General features: G+C 36.9%; 1 protein-coding gene across 2 annotated transcripts in view; it reads left to right on the plus strand.

Moving 5' to 3' along the window:
* HECTD2 (HECT domain E3 ubiquitin protein ligase 2) overlaps window positions 1–19,724 on the plus strand; it is a 78,522-nt gene extending 58,798 nt beyond the window's left edge. The window contains exons 15-21 of one of the 2 annotated variants that reach the window (XM_043596964.1): window positions 1,592–1,750; window positions 4,864–4,938; window positions 6,034–6,121; window positions 6,208–6,314; window positions 7,589–7,704; window positions 15,337–15,480; window positions 17,234–19,724. In XM_043596964.1, the coding sequence (XP_043452899.1) occupies window positions 1,592–1,750; window positions 4,864–4,938; window positions 6,034–6,121; window positions 6,208–6,314; window positions 7,589–7,704; window positions 15,337–15,480; window positions 17,234–17,354 (810 nt within the window). In that variant the 3' untranslated portion in view covers window positions 17,355–19,724. Of the gene's footprint in view, window positions 1–1,582; window positions 1,751–4,863; window positions 4,939–6,033; window positions 6,122–6,207; window positions 6,315–7,588; window positions 7,705–15,336; window positions 15,481–17,233 lie in introns of those variants that run through there. The other variant, XM_043596965.1, reaches the window with a different exon arrangement.
* The last annotated feature ends 356 nt before the right edge of the window (window positions 19,725–20,080 follow it).

Raw genomic sequence — 20,080 nt, forward strand, 5'->3', positions numbered from 1 at the left:
CTACATGATGCCTCCCTCAGTGGCCCAGCAGAACCTCCCTATCCTTGCCTCGCCCCTGCTTCAACCAGCGCAGCTGACTTACTGTGAAATGAAACACTGTACTCTGCATATGAAAGTGCCCTGTAGCAAATCTTATGAGCCTACTCTTAAAAACCTGCCTTCAGAGTTATGATTTTTTTTTAAATTTTTAATCAAAAATGCTTGGAACTTGTCACTCTGGTAGATGATCATAAATGGTAACTATAATTATATTATGGTCATTATCATTGTTATTATCACAATTATAGAAGTATGTTATAGCTCATTTTCAGTATCTGTCCCTTGAATACACTGCTCAGTCTCTGTCGATATGGCTACCTATAAAATAACTTATCAATTCCTTAAATTATTATTAACTTTTGTTCTGCCTTAGTAAATTGAAATACTGCTTGTCTTCCGATTAAAAAAATTTTTTTTGAGAGAGACAACACACACGTGCACAAGAGGAAGAGAATCTTAAGTAGGCTCTGTGCTCAGTGCAGAGCCCAACTTGGGGCTCGATCTCACAACTGTGAGATCATGACCTGAGCTGAAATCAAGAGTCAGATGCTTAACCGACTGACCCACCCAGGCGCCCCTTCCAATTTCTAAAAATTATTTTCAGTAATTTAGCCAGCCCATATGTTTAGATTTCCTTTTGAGCCTATAAAATTAATGATTTCCTTAATAACTTGATATAGTAGTCTTTATTTGACGGTTGAAATATGACATTTAAAACCCCTCTTTTCGTGGGTTCAAACCCCAAGTCGGGCCCTGTGCTGACCGTCCAGAGCCTGGAGCCTGCTTCGGATCCTGTGTCTCTATCTCTGCCCTTCCCCTGCTTGTGTGCATGCTCTCTCTCTCTCTCTCTCTCTCAAAAATGAATAAACATTGAAAAAAATTTTTAAAACCCTCTTTCAGCAAATGGATAAGTTAAATTCTGCCATATAAGTAATAAATAATATATAGTGGGGCAGGGTTTAGATATATAACATCTATAGCTTTTTAACTTCAGCACTTTGAGTAAACTCCAGGTAATAAAGCCCTTTCAACTATTTCTGTAGGAGACTGATCGTCTTATTAGCTTACCAGTAGCATGTGTGTGCGTTTGTGTGCGTGTATCCATATGGTTTATTCAGTTCAGCTGTCTTTACATAGTCTGTAGTTAGTTTTAAAATAGCAAAATGATCACCAGAATTAGTAGTGTGTTCTGCATCGAGTTCTGAATAAATTGCTGCTACTTATAAAATCACCAAAATTGTTTAAATTTAGAAAATGTTTCCTTGTATGTTAAACAATTTATGAAATGTCTGAAGTTGTTATCTACTGTGATCTTAGATGAATTTTTCTAGGGAAATCATCAAATACTATCACCTGAACCCTTCCCTCTTTTCACATGGCTTTTGGTAATCAAGGAATTATATTATGGAAAATAAAGGAAAGGAAGTATGTGGGATTAATTAAAGTCGGTGTTAGATCTGAAAAAACTGTGCAAGAAATATACTGATGCATAATTCAAAACTCATTTGTTGTCATGGATTTTATGTTAATGCTTAACATTCAGTATGCATAGCTTATGGGACTAGCTGTTTATAACAGCATTACCTTGGATATTCGTTTCCCCCCCTGCTGTTACAAGAAACTGTTGAGCCCTCCCATCATTCCTAGTGATCAGAGTACACCAGTAGGCATCTGCAGTGTGACCACTGACGACTTATGTCAAATTATGCCTGTAAGTATAAAGTCATTAGCATCTTATTCCTTAATGCTAAATCATCTCTCTTCTACCTGAAGCCTTTATCCTTCTAATGCTATTCTTATTTTTAAATATGGTTTCTCTCTACCTTTGGAACCCATCTCCTTTTTCTTCTTTCTCCTTCCTCATAGAGACACATCACCCACTTTGCAACACCCCTAAGCTCTTGCAGCATAGTGGAACAGGCTTTGAAGTGAGCTCTGCCACTTATAGTCCTGTGAACTTGGATAGGTTGTTTAATCTTTCTGAACTGTAGTTTCCTTATGTGAACAATGGGATAGCAAAACTTATATATGGGGGATTACATGGGATAATAAAGTTCTTGGTACTTGATTACTTCTGTGGATTCTTATTAAGGTGATACTGTGCAGTATCGTTAATAGCATCTGCAAAAATGTCTCTAAAATGAAGACAACAAATGAATTTCATGGTACTGTCTCTTATAACATTCCTCAATTCAGAAATTAGATTTCTGATCATCAGATTTAATCCAAGATTAAAATTTAGTAGAGGAGTGGATACTATCCATATCCTTCTGACAAACCCCTATGATCATGTTTTTTTACAGCTGAGTTTTCATAACTATTGGTCGGCAGGAAATTCTCAGTAAAGTCTTTGGCAAATAGCCTAGATGTGGAGAATCTCTGTTGCTAAGTATTCCTGTCTAAATACCCCGGTGTTTTAATGGCCCGATGAGTTTGGTGCAGGGTTGGCGCCTTCCTGTGAAAGTTGAGAAACGCGTCCAGAACACGTGTTTGGTTAGAAAACTACTCTTCATACTCCTCAGTGGGTTGATACCAGGCACATTTTTGGAAGTTAGTTTGGGATATTTTCAATTAAGAGCATAAAACCACATTTTTATTAGACTTAGTAGTTAGAAAAAAAAGTATGATATGAGAGTTTACCCAAGTTAATAGAGTAGGATCTGATTAAGAAACTGGAAGTTCTCCCTTTTACGGTCTTGTATCTGCAGCACACTAGCTATGACTCTGGATGATTCACTTAATTTTTTATCTGTAAAATGTTGGGAGTAGACTGATATCTGAGTTACTGTCTCATTTTAGATTTTTGTGATTTTTTTTTTGTCGCACATATCCAGTTTTTGTCAAATTTGTTACCAGTCTTCTCACTTTATTACTGGTTTTGGCCAATAAATCGCCTAATTTTATGATTAAAGTTATTCAAATTTGGCTCATTTAGGTCCAATTTTATTGTTGTTGTTGTCAATAATAATGGATATTTTATGAATAACCGTACCAAAACATTGTTTTATATTATGGAGCTGAAGATTTCACTGCACTAATTTCATATTTTTATGTTGGCTCTTTAATGAATCAAGATTCTGCGTATACCAGGAGATCAGCTGTAGAAGAAATTAAGTTTCTGTACATGCATTAATCAAGATTAAAAGGATGTAAAAAAAAACTGCTGTGTTAGAGTAGTGGAATGTGGATAATTTTTTTAAATTTTTATGAATGGATTATTTATTAATAGCACCTATTAAAAGTTGCTACCTAATTTCCATTTCACATGGGGTAAATATATCCATAAAAATTTTTAATGCTTTTTTATTCAAATCTTTGTTTACCCATTTGTACACTGTACGTTTCTAAGAAGAGTAACAGGAAAGCAAAGAGAAACATGTAGAAGTAGACAGGTTTCTTAATTTAAGGACAGTATATGTGAACACAGGATGAAAAGTACAGAAAGTAAGTGAAATATTCAACGATGGAGCCTAGTGTGTGCTGTTAATAAATACACTAATAAGTGCAGTAATACTCAACTGTTTCCTTAGACAAAGCACTAGAATTGTCCAGTGGCAACAATAAGAAATCTTCCCAACACAGTCTTGTGAAAATTACACTTGAGGGTGTTAGATGAGAATAGAAGAGAGTCCAGAATAACCTTGAATCAGCAACTGTAATATCTCTTCTGCTTAAGTCACTCCCGAATATGTTGTATTAAACAAGACCAGGGTATTCAAATGGTGTATAAAAATAGTATTCAGTATCTTCACATACTCTTTCTTTAATTACACATTTACAAAATCATAAAAAGTTTGTGTGGGTAACTAATATTTTAGAAATAGTATATTATAGTTAAGAGTCTAAGACTGACAGTACAGGTAAAAAAAAAAATTCTCCACAAAAATAGGGGTTTGAAACTACAAAGTCTGGAAATAAAGGGCCTGTAGTCCTAAATAAAACATCTGAATATATAACTTCATGACCTATTAACTTTGTCATTAAAAGTTTCACCTCTGAAACATGAGAAGTCCTTTCCCTTGGGTTCACCTACTAGTCCCTGGAGTTCTTAAAAATTTCAAACTCCCAATTATAATTTTCAGCATCCATAATTTTTATTAATAATTGAAGGATGACAAGCATACCAAATCTGTGCCAGCCTAGATTTGTATAAAATTTTCTGACTTTAATGGAATGGAAAATGTATTATGTATGTAAAATCTAACTATTCTGTTGTTTACCTTTTCTTCTAATAATTTAAAATAAATTAAACTATAATGTTTTTCATAAAACATGAAACATTTTTTAATAATGCATGAATTTTTCTGTTTGTAAATATTTGTTCATGGATAACATGAGTTACAGGAAACTATTTCTTCCACTGTTCTCACTTTTGGGGGGGAGAGGAGAGCACTGTAACAAATGTAGGAACCACTTAACATATATGAACTGTGTGTATTTATGCTTAAAAGATGAATCCTAATACAGCAGATTTTTTAAATACTACAAATTCGTAAGTAGTAATGTTGCAGAAAGCAGTGATTTACTATGGAGACTCCACTCTTGCTACCTAAGAACAGATCCCAGAGTCATGCCTCCATCATCTCAACTGGATGTTTTCCTCTTATATGACTTTTTCTAGTGAGTTTTTCCAAGCCTTTTATGTCGTAGAAATCACTAACAAACATTACATTCCCTGGAAAATATATCCCAAATATTACCTTTAGTTCAAAATTGGAGTGTATCGACTCTACTCACATGTAAGTTAACTGAAGTAGACGTGCTTAACTATTTTAGGTAACGTTATTTGATTTAAAAACACGGGTAACCAATTTCTTTTTACAGGAGTTGGCCCATGGGTTAAGTGAACTCCTATCATATGAAGGCAATGTTGAAGAAGATTTCTATTCAACATTCCAGGTACTATTAAAGGCAAATAGCTTTCTGTTAACCATGTATTTCATATATGAAAAAATGCCATTTGTTATTTAACACCTGTCATTAGAAAAGATGAACAAGGATTAATCAGTACACACCATTCCTTGTCATAAAGGATCTTAACTCGATAAAGCAGAGACAGTGAAGTAGACACCTGTAGATGAGCAGTCAAGAGAGTGCCTAAAGAAATTCCTATGACTCTGCTAGGCAACTGTCATATTTCCTTGACTCAGTTACTTTTTCACAGTTTTCAGCTTCTAAAAATAAGCCTCTCCTAATAAAAACTAAAAGAAACAAACGGGAAGCCTGGGTGACCCTGTTAGTTAAGCGTCCAGCTCTTGGTTTCGGGTCAGGTCATGACCTCATGGTTCATGAGGTCGGGCTCTGGGCTGGTGGTGCAGAGCCTGCTTGGGATTCTCTCTCTCCCTCTCTCTTTGCCCCTCCCTGTCTTGTGCACGCATGCTCTCTCTTTCTCTCAAACAAAAATAAAAATAAGCCTCTATTTTAGCTTCATACAAGAAGATAGGAGCATGGGGCACTTGGGTGGCTCAGTTAGTTGAGCATCTAACTTCGTCTTGGGTCATGATGTCACGGTTTGTGAGTTCAAGCCCCACACTAGTCTTGCTGTTGCTGCTGTTAGCACAGAGCCCGCTTGAGATCCTCTGTCCCTCTCTCTCTGCCCCTTCCCCTCTCATCCCTTCCCCCTCCTCCCCCCCCCCCGCCACCACCTCTCAAAAATGACTAAATATTTACAAGAAAAAAGTTAGAAGCAGGAACTAATGGTTCAGACCAAAATGGTCTCATTTCCATTCCCCTAACAATAATTGGGAGATGGAAATCAGAGTAATCCACATAGCTCCAAAAGCTCCAAAGACCTGTGTATTATCTAAATGGCCACACAAGTTTATGAACAGCTGTTAGGTGTTTAACTGTATTCAACAGAGAGGATTTGTCCCTGTCGTTTCTATATTTAAAACCAGGAAGAAAACTGTTCTTAAATGTCACAGACCAGTTCACTGAATCCTACTATTAAATTAACCATAGCAATAAATATCATGTGTTGGAATCTCCCATCAGGTTTTTCAAGAAGAATTTGGAATAATTAAGTCCTATAATTTAAAGCCAGGTGGTGATAAAATTCCAGTTACCAATCAAAATAGGAAAGGTAAGTCAGACACCATTTCTTAATTAAAATGCATTAATGTTTACCATTTACTTTTACTGTTTAACAGATGTAAAATTGCTTTCCAGAATATGTACAGCTTTATGTTGACTTTCTTCTCAACAAATCCATCTATAAGCAGTTTGCTGCATTTTATTATGGATTTCATAGTGTGTGTGCTTCAAATGCCCTGATGGTGAGTTTAAAACTAACTTAGGCTTTTAATTAGGTTTTATAATACTATAATATTGACAAATAAGTCCTTAAGTATTTTAATAGATAAGCTTCTAAAATAGAAAATAATTTCTACTTTTTAAAGGTAGAGCTAGAAATAAAGAGTTTTCTCATTTCAGCCTTAATTCTCTAATAGGAAAAAAGGCCAGTCAACTCTATTTTTCTTTCCTTATGCTGTGTCTTATACTGTCTCTTTTGGGGCTTTAAGAATTTTCCTCAAGAGTAGATGAAGAGATCCCATAGGCTCAAGGTCTTAACGGAGTCAACACATAAGCTCCCGGGCGAAAGCCACAACTTCTTCTGATTAAGGAACATATTGAAACTGCTTCTGGCTGCAGCTTGGAGTTATCATTTACCCATAGGAAATAGTTTGTCTTCAGAATCATGATGAACTCTCGTTGGTTTGGCTTGCCTTAGCTATGTGAATATGGGTCAGCTGCTATATAGAACACTGTGTCGGAAATATCCTAAGATAAAAGCATAGCTTTCTAAAGAAGCACTGCTCTCCACCCAAGCTACGTAGGGTGCACTGCATCATGCCACTTGTATCTCCCCTCGGTTTTATTATGAGGGTTTGGCGTAAGGTCTTCCATTTGAGTTATTTTTATAGAAGAGAGCTTGTTTTAGAGTAACCTTTGTCACATACTTGTTGTTAAAAACACCTTTGAAAGTGGAGCACTTTATTGAGTTCTAAGTGGATTTTGGCTGTGACGCACTGGTAGTTGTGGGGGTGGAAGAAGGGAAAATAAGAATGAAATGGCGTAGCATGGTCTCTATTCTTAAGTTTTAATCTCTTTAGGTGGGAGACAACTTATATGGGTGAAAAAACAAGTAGGCGACATGAGACAGACTGTAACCCAAGTACCCAAATTCTGCATGCACCTAGAAGGTGCGTGGGGTATCGGGAGGAGGCTGGAGTAACTCAGAGTTTCAAGCAGGCTGTGGGGGGAGAATTGTAATTTGGATTCATGCTTAGTCATCTGCTTGTTTTTCTGGCAAACAGCTAATTACTGTTTGCAAAAGGGAGAGCCTAATAGTTTGACAAGATTTATAAACTTTCAGAAGCAAAAATATCTTAACCTCGGTAGAAAAATAAAAATGGAGATTTTTCCTTAACTAAAATGGCTTGATTTACTAGAAGACATGTTTTGTAATTTGATTCAGGGAAGATAGTTCCAATTTCACTTTTTTAATCATCACTTTTTATTATTATTTTGGGGAAATGACTGTCGGCAGCTGCTTCGTCCAGAAGAGGTTGAAATTCTGGTCTGTGGAAGTCCTGAGCTGGATATGCACGCTCTGCAGAGAAGCACTCAGTATGATGGCTATGCGAAAACAGACTTAACTATACGGTGAGCTCATTTCCTTCTGAAAGTGAGATTGCAGAGAGGGAATGAAAGAGAATGTGACTTATTTGTCAAATTCACAGTCTTTGAATCAAGTTAAGTTAGCTCAAATATTGTAGAGTCCCACCCTACCTTATTTTATCTTTAGAAAGTAAGGTGAGACTATTAAATATGAAATCACTTAGCAATCCACTTGGGAGAAAGTGATCTAAGTAAGTTTCTATAAAACTATAGAAAATTTACTCTTTTTTTAAGTTTATTTATTTATTTTGAGAGAGAGGGAGAGAGAGAGCATGAATGAGCACAGGGGAGGGGCAGAGAGAGAGAGAGAGAGAGAGAGAGAGCAAAAATCCTAAGCAAGCTCCAAGCTGTCAGCACAGAGCCCAACTTGGGGCTCGAACTCACAAACAATGAGACCATGACCTAAGCTGAAATCAAGAGTAGGATGCTTAGCCTACTGAGCCACCCAGGCACCCCCTAGAGACTTTACTTTAAAAAAAAAAATGACTTTGGGGAGGAGCCAAGATGGCAGAACAGCATGGAGGTTTTTTGTGTGTCTCACATCCATGAAATACAGCCAGACCAACACTCAACCATCCTTCACACCTAGAAAACTGATCTGAGGATTAACACAACAATCTGCACAGCCTGAACCACAGAATCCAGCAGGTACATGGCGCGGAGAGATGAACTTGGGGAAAGAGAAGCCGCAGAGGACAGGGAGCTGCTTTTGCATGCAGTGAGAGGGCGGAGACCATGGGAGAGAATATGGGAAAAGTACCCCCCGCTGAAAGCAGCTGGAGAGAAAGTGGAAAATTGGAAACAGCCACAGGGACTGATCTAAAAAGGGAGAAAGGAGAAAGTTTAAATTCCATTAAGACTATAAACAGGGAGGACAGAGTCTGAAACTCCACAGCTGATACCTGGAGGTGCTCTGTTGGGAAGGGCGAATCCCCAGGAGCAGAGTGGGGTCTGGGAGGTTCTCAGGCCACACGGGGATAACCAGTTCCACTGCTGGAAGGACATTTGGTAGAGGATGTGAGGCCATCTGGTCCCAGCAGACCCCAGAGAACAGCCACATTCACTGGTGCTGGAACAAGGTCATTAAGGGTGAAGCCTGGTGCCAGATGTGTGTTGTGATTTCTCATAATCCTTGAAATGCTGCCGCTACACTATTTCGCAAACTTTTTCTGGGGCGGGCTGGCACCTGGTCACAGTCTCTGGGCATCTGCAGCAGCACGGTCCTGCAAGCGCTCCTGGGTGCGACCAGCACCCGGCCATTGCTCGGTGAGACCCTCCACATAGGTGCTGAACGGGTCAAAGCCACAGTCCCTCAGATGAAAGGGGCCAGGAAAAACAGCCACATCAGAGACAAAACTCGGGAGGGAGGTGCTGCCTGGGGCTTGGTCATGGACTGTGTAAAAGCAGGGAGTGGACGGAAGCCGAGGACAAAGGACAGGTGCACAGTTGCTGATTGAGGAGAACAGAGTTCCAATAGTAGAGACTGGGTAGCTGGGTGACGCAATTTTCACCACTCCGGTGTACAAGTGCCATAACAATCCACCCCAGTAAGCTAAGCAGCGCCATCTAGTGGAGAACGGAACCATTACACTAAGCCACACCCAACTGGGCCAACCTCGCTCTTCAAGAACACAAGTCTCACTGCTGCTTAGTTTATGGACTATAAAGCACTTCATAGTTTGATTTCTAGTGGAAAATGAGGTAATTTAAGTCGTATTTCAGTCTGTTAGCCAGTCTGTCCAATTTTCTTTGTTTTTTTTTCTTTTTTCTCTTTTTTGTTTTTCTTCTTTTTCTTGAATACGGAAAAAGAAAATTCATTTCTATTTTCAATTTTTATTAAAAATATTTTTCTTTAATTTTTTTCTACTGTATTTTTTACTTTTGTGTAAATTTTTTCAAATTCTATTTTACTGCAATCATTTCATTTTAGTCTACTTCAGTGTATTCATTTTTTGCAAATACTCAAACAATTTTTCCCCCCTTTTTTTCTCTAGTCTATCAAGCCACTTTGAACACCCAGACCAAAACACACCTAGGATCTAGCATCATTTATTTGATTTTGTGTGTGTGTGTGCTTGTTTTTAATTTTTTAATTTTAATATTGTTTTAATTTCAATTTTTTATTTTAATTTTTCTACCTCATTAATTCCTTTTCTCCCTTCAAAATGATGAAACGAAGGAATTCACCCCAAAAGAAAGAGCAGGAAGAAACAACAGCCAGGGACTTAAACAACACAGATACAAGAAAGGTGTCTGAACCAGAATTTAGAATCACAATAATAAGAATACTAGCTGGAGTCGAAAATAGATTAGAATCCCTTTATGCAGAGATAAAAGAAGTAAAAGCTAGTCAGGATGAAATAAAAAATGGTATAACTGAGCTGCAATCTCGAATGGAGGCCACAGTGGCAAGGACGGATGAGGCAGAACAGAGAATCAGTGATACAGAGGACAAACTTATGGAGAATAATGAAGCAGAAAAAAAGAGGGAGATTAAGGCAAAATAGCACGATTTAAGAATTAGAGAAATCAGTGACTCATTAAAAAGGAACAACATCAGAATCATAAGGGTCCTAGAAGAGGAAGAGAGAGAAATAGGGGTAGAAGGGTTATGTGCAGGCCAGAAAGGAGTGGCAGGATATATTCAATGTGCTGAATCAGAAAAATATGCAGCCAAGAATTCTTTATCCAGCAAGGCTGTCATTCAAAATAGAAGGAGAGATAAAAGGTTTCCCAGACAAACAAAAATTAAAGGAGTTCGTGACCACTAAACCAGCCCTGCAAGAAATTTTAAGGGGGACTCTCTGAGGGGAGAAAAGATGAAAAAATAAAAATAAAAAACAATAAATAAAGACCAAAAGCAACAAAGACTGGAAAGGACCAGAGAACACCACCAGAAACTCCAGCTCTACAAGCGACATAATGGCAATAAATTCATATCTTTCAGTACTAACTCTAAACATCAATGGACTAAATGCTCCAATCAAAAGACACAGGGTAATAGAATGGATAAGAAAACAAGATCCATCTATAAGCTGTTTACAAGAGACCCACTTTGGACCTAAAGACACCTTCAGATTGAAAGTAAGGGGATGGAGAACCATCTATCATGCTAATGATCAGCAAAAGAAAGCTGGAAAAGCCATACTTATATCCAACAATCTAGACTTTTTTTTTAAATTTTTTTTTTAACATTTATTTATTTTTGAGACAGAGAGAGCATGAACAGGGGAGGGTCAGAGAAAGAGGGAGACACAGAATCTGAAACAGGCTCCAGGCTCTGAGCTGTCAGCACAGAGCCCGACGTGGGGCTTGAACCCACAGACCGTGAGATCATGACCTGAGCCGAAGTCGGATGCCCAACTGACTGAGCCACCCAGGCGCCCCAACAATCTAGACTTTAAAGTGAAGACTGTATCAAGAGATAAAGAAGGGCATTATATCATAATTAAGGGGGTCTAACCACCAAGAAGACCTAACAATGTAAATATTTATGTGCCAAATGTGAAAGCACCCAAATATATAAATCAATTAATCACAAACATAAAGAAACTCATTGTAGTAATACCATAATAGTAGGGGACTTCAACCCTCCACTCACAGCAATAGATCATCTAATCAAAAATCAACAAGGTAACAATGGCTTTGAATGACACACTGGACCAGATGGACTTAACAGATATATTCAGAGCATTTTATCCTAAAGCAGTGGAATATACATTCTTCTCCAGTGCACGTGGAAATTTCTCCAGAATAGACCACATCCTGGGACACAAAACAGCCGTCAACAAGTACAAAAAGATCGAGATCATGCCATGCATATTTTCAGATCACAACGCTATGAAACTCTAAATCAACCACAAGAAAAAATTTGGAAAGGTAACAAATACTTGGAGACTAAAGAACATCCCCCTAAAGAATGAATGGTCTAACCAAGAAGTTAAAGAGGAAATTAAAAAGTTCATGGACGCCAATGAAAATGGTAACACCACAAACCAAAACCTCTGGGATGCAGGAAAGGCCATCATAAGAGGGAAGTATATAGCAATCCAGACCTTCCTAAAGAAGGAAAAAATATCTCAGATACACAACCTAACCTTATGCCTTAAAGAACTGAGAACAGCAAATAAAACCCAAAACCAGCAGGAGACAAGAAATAATAAAAATTAGAGCAGAAATTAATGCTATCAAAACCAAAAAAAATAGTAGAACAGATCAATGAAACCAGAAGCTGGTTCTTTGAAAGAATTAACAAAATTGATAAACCACTAGCCAGTTTGATCAAAAAGAAAAAGGAAAGGACCCAAATAAATAAAATCAAGAATGAAAGAAGAGGGATCACAATCAACACAGCAGAAATAAAAACAATAATAAGAGAATATTATGAGCAATTATACACCAATAAAATGGGCAATCTGGAAGAAATGGACAAATTCCTAGAAACATATACACTACCAAAACTGAAGTAGGAAGACATAGAAAATCTGAACAGACCCATAACCAGTAAAGAAATCGAATTAGTAATCAAAATCTCCCAAAAAATAAGAGTCTGGGGCCAGATGGCTTTCCAGGGGAATTCTACCAAACATTTAAGAGAGAGTTAACACCAATTCTCTTGAAGCTGTTCTAAAAAATAGAAATGGGAGGAAAACTTCCAAATTCTTTCTATGAAGCCAGCATTACCTTGATTCCAAAACCAGACAGAGACCCACTAAAAAGGAGAACTATAGACCAATTTCCCTGATGAACATGGATGCAAAAATCCTCAACAAGATACTAGCCAACTGGATCCAACAATACATTAAAAAAAATTATTCACCATGACCCAACTGGGATTTATACCTGGGATGCAGGGCTGGTTCAATATCTGCAAAACAATCAATGTGATTCATCACATCAATAAAAGAAAGGACAAGAACCATCTGATCCTCTCAATAGATGCGGAGAAAGCATTTGACAAAATACAACATCCTTTCTTGCTAAAAACCCTCAAGAAAGTAGGGACATAAGGATCATACTTCAAGATCATAAAAGCCATGTGTGAAAGACCCAACACTAATATCATCCTCAATGGGGAAAAACTGAGAGCTTTCCCCCTAAGGTCAGGAACAAGACAGGGATGTCCATTCTTGCCACTGTTATTCAACATAGTATTGGAAGTCTTAGCCTCAACAATCAGATAACACAAAGAAATAAAAGGCATCCAAATCAGCCAGGAGGAGGTCAAACTTTCACTCTTCACAGATGACATGATACTCTACCAATCAAAAGATTCTACCAAAAAACTGCTAGAACTGATTCATGAATTCAGCAAAGTTGCAGGATATAAAATCAACCGCACAGAAATTGGTTGCATTCCTATACACCAACAATGAAGCAACAGAAAGAGAAATCAAGGAATCGATCCGATTTACAATTGCACCACAAAACATAAAATACCTAGGAATAAATCTAACCAAAGAGGTGAAAAATCTATACGCTGAAAACTATAGAAAACTTATGAAAGAAATTGAAGAAGACACAAAAAAAGGGAAAAATATTCCATGCTCCTGGATAGGAAGAACAAATATTGTTAAAATGTCAATGCAATCTACAATATCAATCTACATATGCAATCTACAATATGCAATCTACATATTCAATGCAATCCCTATCAAAATAACACCAGCAGCATTCTTCACAGAGCTAGAACAAACAATCCTAAAATTTGTATGGAACCAGAAAAGACCCCGAATAGCCAAAGCAATCTTGAGAAAGAAAACCAAAGCTGGAGGCATCACAATCCTGGGTTTCAAGCTGTATTACAAAGTTGTAATCATCAAGACAGTATGGTTCTGGCACAAAAACAGACATTCAGATCAATGGAACAGAATAGAGAACCCAGAAATGGACCATACACGTACGGCCAACTAATTTTTGACAAAGCAGGAAAGAATATCCACTGGAATAAAGTGTCTCTTCAGCAAGTGGTGCTGGGAAAACTGGACAGCGACATGCAGAAAAATGAATCTTGGACCACTTTCTTACACCATTCAGAAAAATAAACTCAAAATGGATGAAAGACCTCAATGTAAGACAGGAAGCCATCAAAATCCTCGAGGAGAAAGCAGGCAAAAACCTCTTTGATCTTGCCCGCAGCAACTTCTTCCTCAACATGTCTCTGGAGATAAGGGAAACCAAAGTAAAAATGAACTATTGGGACCTCATCAAAATAAAAAGCTTCTGCACAGCGAAGGAAACAGCAAAACTAAAAGGCAATGACAGAATGGGAGAAGATATTTGCAAACGACATATCAGACAAAGGGTTAGTATCCAAAATCTATAAAGAACTTATCAAACTCAACACCTAAAAAACAATCCAGTGAAGAAATGGGCAAAAGACATGAATAGACACTTCTCCAAAGAAGATATCCAGATGGCCAACCAACACATGAAAAATGCTCAACATCACTCACTCATCATCAGCGAAATATAAATCAAAACTACAAGGAGATACCACCTTACACCTGTCAGAATGGCTAACATTCACAACTCAGGTAGCAACAGATGTTGGCAAGGATGCGGAGAAAGAGGATCTCTTGCATTGTGGGTGGGAATGCAAGTGGGTGCAGCCACTCTGGAAAATAGTATGGAGGTTCCTCAAAAAATTAAAAATAGAACTACCCTACGACCCAGCAATTGCACTACCAGGTATTTATCCAAGGGATACAGGTATGCTGTTCCGAAGGGACACCTGCACGCCAATGTTTATAGCAGCACTATCAACAGTATCCAAAGTATGGAAAGAGCCCAAATGTCCATTCATGGATGAATGGATAAAGAAGAAGTAGTATACACACACGCACACGCACACGCACACACACACAATGGAGTATTACTCGGCAATCAGAAGGAATGAAATCTTGCCATTTGCAACTATGTGGATGAAACCGGAGGGTATTATGCTAAGCGAAATTAGAGAAAGACAAATATCATATGACTTCATTGATATGTGGAATTTAAGATATAAAAAAGATGAACTTAAGGGAATGGAAGCAAAAATAATATAAAAGCAGGAAGGGGGACAAAATATAAGAGACTCTTAAATATGGAGAACAAACAGAGGGTTACTGGAGGGGTTGTGGGAGGGGGGATGGGCTAAATGGGTAAAGGGCATTAAGGAATGTACTCCTGAAATCATTGTTGCACTACATGCTAACTAATTTGGATGTAAGTTAAAAAAATAAAATTTAAAAAAATTAAAAAATAAATAAAAGGATAGATTTTTAATTTTAAAAAATGACTTTGGTTCCAGAATTTTAGGGATGCTATACTTATAAGTAGAATTTTAATAGCACTGTACTGAAGAAATAAGAATTGTAAGTTATATAAGAGAGAAATGGCTTTTGTACTATACCCTGTTGGACTACTTTTATAATTTTATAAAAATGTTACTTTTATAATAATGTTAGAAATAAGTCATACATAGAGGCTTGTCATTTGTCAATCTCACATTAAGGAGTATTATGTATGTTTAAGGGAATTTTTATCCTCAAAAGCTTACTTTATGTTACTTTACTCTGACCTGCAGGCTTTCTGACAAGACATTTTATATAAATTTCCTTTGGTGTTCTTTAGATATTTTTGGGATGTTGTGCTTGGATTTCCTCTTGATCTTCAAAAGAAGTTGCTACATTTTACTACAGGAAGTGACAGAGTGCCTGTAGGAGGAATGGCTGACTTGAACTTTAAAATCTCAAAGAATGAAACTTCTACTAACTGGTAACTTTCCAGATTGTAATTTTATTTTTAATCTGTAAATTTTGCTAATAATAATATGCTTGGACTTAGAGGAGTCTTTCAATCTGAAGTCATTTTCATAGAAAAATCTTGGGAGTAAAAACAAGCCTGAAATGAGAGAGTGTGCTTTAAAGTTCTCTGTTAATTTTTGAGACTTGCCAATGCTGACTGATAACCTATTGCCTTTTTTACAATGCTAAGTCAACTGCTTTGTAGTCCCTTTTAAAATCTAGCTGGCTTTTAGTAGAATATTGTGTAATGTTCATTTTTATTTAAAGGTTTTTTTTTATTAAAAAATATTAAGGTGAGGGGTGCCTGGGTGGCTCAGTTAAGCGTCCAACTCTTGATTTCAGCTCAGATCATGATCTCATGTTTCATGAGTTCAAGCCCTGCATTGGGCTCTGTGCTGACTGCTTGGGATTCTTTCTCCCCCTTTCTCTGCCCTCACCAGCTCGCTTTCTCTCTCTCTCTCTCAAAGTTAAAAAAAAAAAAAAAGGTAATCTGAGTTATGTAATTTAATACAAAGGTGACATTACATCTAAACTTTTCCTATTATTATTTCAGGGATTATTTTATGAGTTCCCATGGCTTAGGCATGAATCTTCCACAACTCTAGGATTTGCAGTAAGACATTCACAAAGATTAAATATAAGTGACCGTCAAAGATGTATACATCACTGTCATAGACCCACTAGGTTTTTGTTAAATAAGAATGTTAAATTTTTACATGGTAACAATATTGGTGTAAAGTCAGACTGATCTGAATTTGATTTTCGGGTGTGTGACTTCACCGGCTCTACAACCTGGAACAGATTACTTAACTCGTATATTCCCATGTTTAGTTTTCCTCATCGGTAAATTGAGGACAACAAAAATCTGTTTTTTAGATTGCTTTGAGTCTTAAACACTGCATATAAAAGCACTTGGCACAATGCTTATCATAGACCAAACACTCAGTAAATGCAAACTGACTATAACAATTTTAAGTCTTTCAGTACAGAGGGCTGTCAAAGTTTAGTTTCTAATAATATAAACTTCTTTTAAAATGTTCTCCTTTTCCCTGGTACATTCCCTATTTTTATTCACGGACTTCTCTGACAACCTTTGTGATGCTGTGATGTTCATAAAGGCTGAAGGAAGGGCCTAAGAAATCCGTAGCCTCTAGGGTGAAGATAGATACACAGTGTCATGGAGGAGAGCATGGGGGGGGTGGTGCTGCGCTGAGGGCAGCGGCATGGAGAGTGCAGATATCAAGTATCCAGGAGTGATCTTTTTATTACTTTTTGACGGTCAAGACTGAAATTATAGTAACAGTTATATTGTCTACCATCCTGCCTGTTTAAATCTTTTAAACAACCCACTTGGATGGCTTACCCTGTCATGGTGGCAAGGACACTAAGATTTGGAGACATGAAGCTACTGGAACAAGGTCCCATGGCCAGTAGTCGGGGAGACAGCATTCAAATTCAGTCTGACTCCAAACATAATGCCTCTAGGATGAAAGTTTCCCAGGAGCACGGGGACATTGACTGCCTTGTCTTCAGAGGCTGCCTCAGTGTCTAGACTGGTGCCGATAGGTAGTAGTACTCTGTAAGTATCTGTTCAGCGAAGGGATTGATGAGCCGCCTCCTACCATAGTGAAATAGATTTGAATTGCCCTGTTTGAAAGTAGTTTAGCAGCTATCCTGTATGTATTTTGAGACTTAGTATCTTTAAAATACATTTTTTCCCCTAGGTTGCCTGTGGCCCACACCTGCTTCAATCAACTTTGCCTTCCCCCCTACAAGAGCAAAAAGGACCTGAAGCAGAAATTGATCATTGGAATTTCAAATTCAGAAGGTTTTGGACTTGAGTAACCTAGAAGACTTGAAATATATTTTATATGTAGCATTCACTTCCCTCTTATTGTGCCTTTAACCTTTTCATGTCTCTGTCTCACAACACCTTGACAAAGCTCACCAACTTTAAAATACTGATTTTTTTTTTTAAATCGAGTATGAAGTATGTTCAATGGGGGAGGCACGATTTTCTAAAAACACAGAAATCGCTCGAGGAAGGAAGAGACCAGACGGCAGAGACAGGTGTGGGTCCGGCCCCTCTTTTTTATAGCACTTTATGATTCTCTGTAAGTAGCTTCTCACAGGTGTTCCACTGGGAAAGCAAAGCACAGTGAAGCACGCGTTGACCCCGTCGCGGAGCCCAGTGGCAGATTGCGTGCTGCCAGCACACGTAGCAACGCACATAGCTACATTCTCATTCATGTAAGGCATGTAGCCATATTTTCATACACCTGAGGGCAACAACAAACAGCAGTATAAATGCAGTTTACAGGGTTTTTTGATATACTGGCTTTGGTCCTATAAGATTCTTTTCAACTGTTGCTGAAAAGCATGTAAATAACTACATACTAGCCTGAGAATAATGGGATTTTGATAGTGCCATTTATTGCTAAAAGATTTATTTTTACAAAGTAAATTCAGGGTTTTAGATGTGTATACAGCTTTTACAAATCAATAAAGATGACTGTACAGGAGTGTTAACTATTTTCAGACCATTGGGTTCAAGGTTATGTTCTTTTAAGTAACGTTAGTCTGCATGCACGTTGGCAGTAAACTAGTTAGAGTATTCTGTAATATTTGTATAATGATCATTTCTTCTTAAGGGTCAGAATATCAGAAAGGAAATCAGATCTAACTAATTGTTGATAAATTAAGTCAATTACAAGCACAAAAGAAAAGAACTGTTTTTATACATACTTTGACATACAAGGCTTATTTCTAGTATTTTTGATCACCAGTTGTACTGAAACACTAATTTTTGCTAAAGGCTAGGATAAGATATTTGACAAAAGTGAATACAATAATAACATCTGTGTCAAAATGATATAGCTTGGTGTAAAAATAAAGTTCAACATTTTGGCCAAAATGTTTGTATCTCACTGGATTCTGAATGTAGTAAATTTAGAAGTTCCCTTTTTGGAGTTTCTTAAAAAAGCAGCATGTAAAAAGAAACTACATTTTAAGTGAGACAGTAAATGGTTTTCTTTTTATTTACAGCAAATGAAGCAGTTTTATTAGCATGTTACAAATATTTTCGAATCAAGACTTCTCTATTATACTTTGATAGCTTTCCTTCAGAAAACTCTGAAGATGTATTTGCAATAATAATGAAGCCAGCATTTAGTACCAGCATATGGTTCACAGGCAAATAATACTGTCCCCCAATTTTTTCTCAGTTACACTGTTTTCTTATTGCTCTGCTTCCTGCACCCAACCAGCAGAATTCTTTTAGGGTGGAGGAACGAATTAACTCATTCTCCTGTAGTTCGAAAGCCAATTCGCCAATCTTCAAGGAAAAGGAGTTAATTACTTTGTTTACTATTCTCTTTAGGACGGAAGTGACTCTGCTTTTCCATAGGGTATACTATGTCAAGGATTTTTCTAATTAAAAACCTTGGAAAATCCTAAGAAAGTTCAAGGCATGTTGGTTTTGTTTCGTTTGCTCTGTTTTTTATCCATATGCAAATAAAACTGCTTCTCGGTTACTCTGCTTGAAATAGAACGTAAGATGTTTAATGTAGGTTACTGCTTACTAGTAAGCACAAAAGAATCATGTATAAGAAATCAGACTTAAGTGTTTTAAATAAAATGTAAACAGTTTTTATTTGGTAGAGACGGGAAAATTGTGCTGGCTTGGTCTGCATGTTTAATGATGTGCTTGTATATCGATAGCTATGTCACTTTTAAATAAGTACACAAGCAAGCCAAATTTTTAAATGACAAAGTCCATAAATAACTGGAAAACTATTGTTGTCTGTTGTTAATAAGTTGAAATTTGTAACCATTTATCACTTACTTACACATTGCCTTTATTTATTTATGTTCTGTTTTTGGTTTACAGTGTAATAATACCTCATTTTTTTAAAAAAAAATCACTACTGTTCTATTTCATTAATTTAAATAGCTAGAAAATTCATGTAGTTGCTTTTTTAAATATAATCTGTTAAGGAATTCTTGATTTTTATATCCGCCACAGTAAATAAAAGCATTGCACAGTATTTATCAGTATTTACAAAATGTCCTGTCCTTTTTAAATCTTTGCTTAATCATATTTTTGTCTGTATGATCAAAAGTTTTTAATGGTCTGTCTTTTTTGTACAAATATGTATTGTATTAAGTTGTTCATTTCTGGAAGAAAATTTTTCAAATATTAAAGTTATACAATCAGTCAGGCTTCAGCTCAATTTTTTAACATTTGGCAATTACTTAAAACCATTAGTTTAAAATACATTATAAAACAAACTATTCTTTTCACTACACTCTTAAACTAGTGCTTAGGAAAACTGCCAATACATGCAGCTTCAAAAGCTATGTGTTAATATTGACACCAAATAAAACCAACTTCTTTCACATTATTTTCAGTATGAAACAATGTATATCCAGTGTCTGGATGGTCACAGATATTCTATCAAATGAATGTTAAAATGCCATGGAGACCACTGGAAACAAACTAAGTATGGCATTTCATTGGCTAGCTTCAGATCTTATGTGTTCCTCCCCAAAACCATTAGTTTGGCCATTTC

This window comes from Prionailurus bengalensis, chromosome D2 (assembly GCF_016509475.1).
Source record: "Prionailurus bengalensis isolate Pbe53 chromosome D2, Fcat_Pben_1.1_paternal_pri, whole genome shotgun sequence".
NCBI lineage: Eukaryota > Metazoa > Chordata > Mammalia > Carnivora > Felidae > Prionailurus > Prionailurus bengalensis.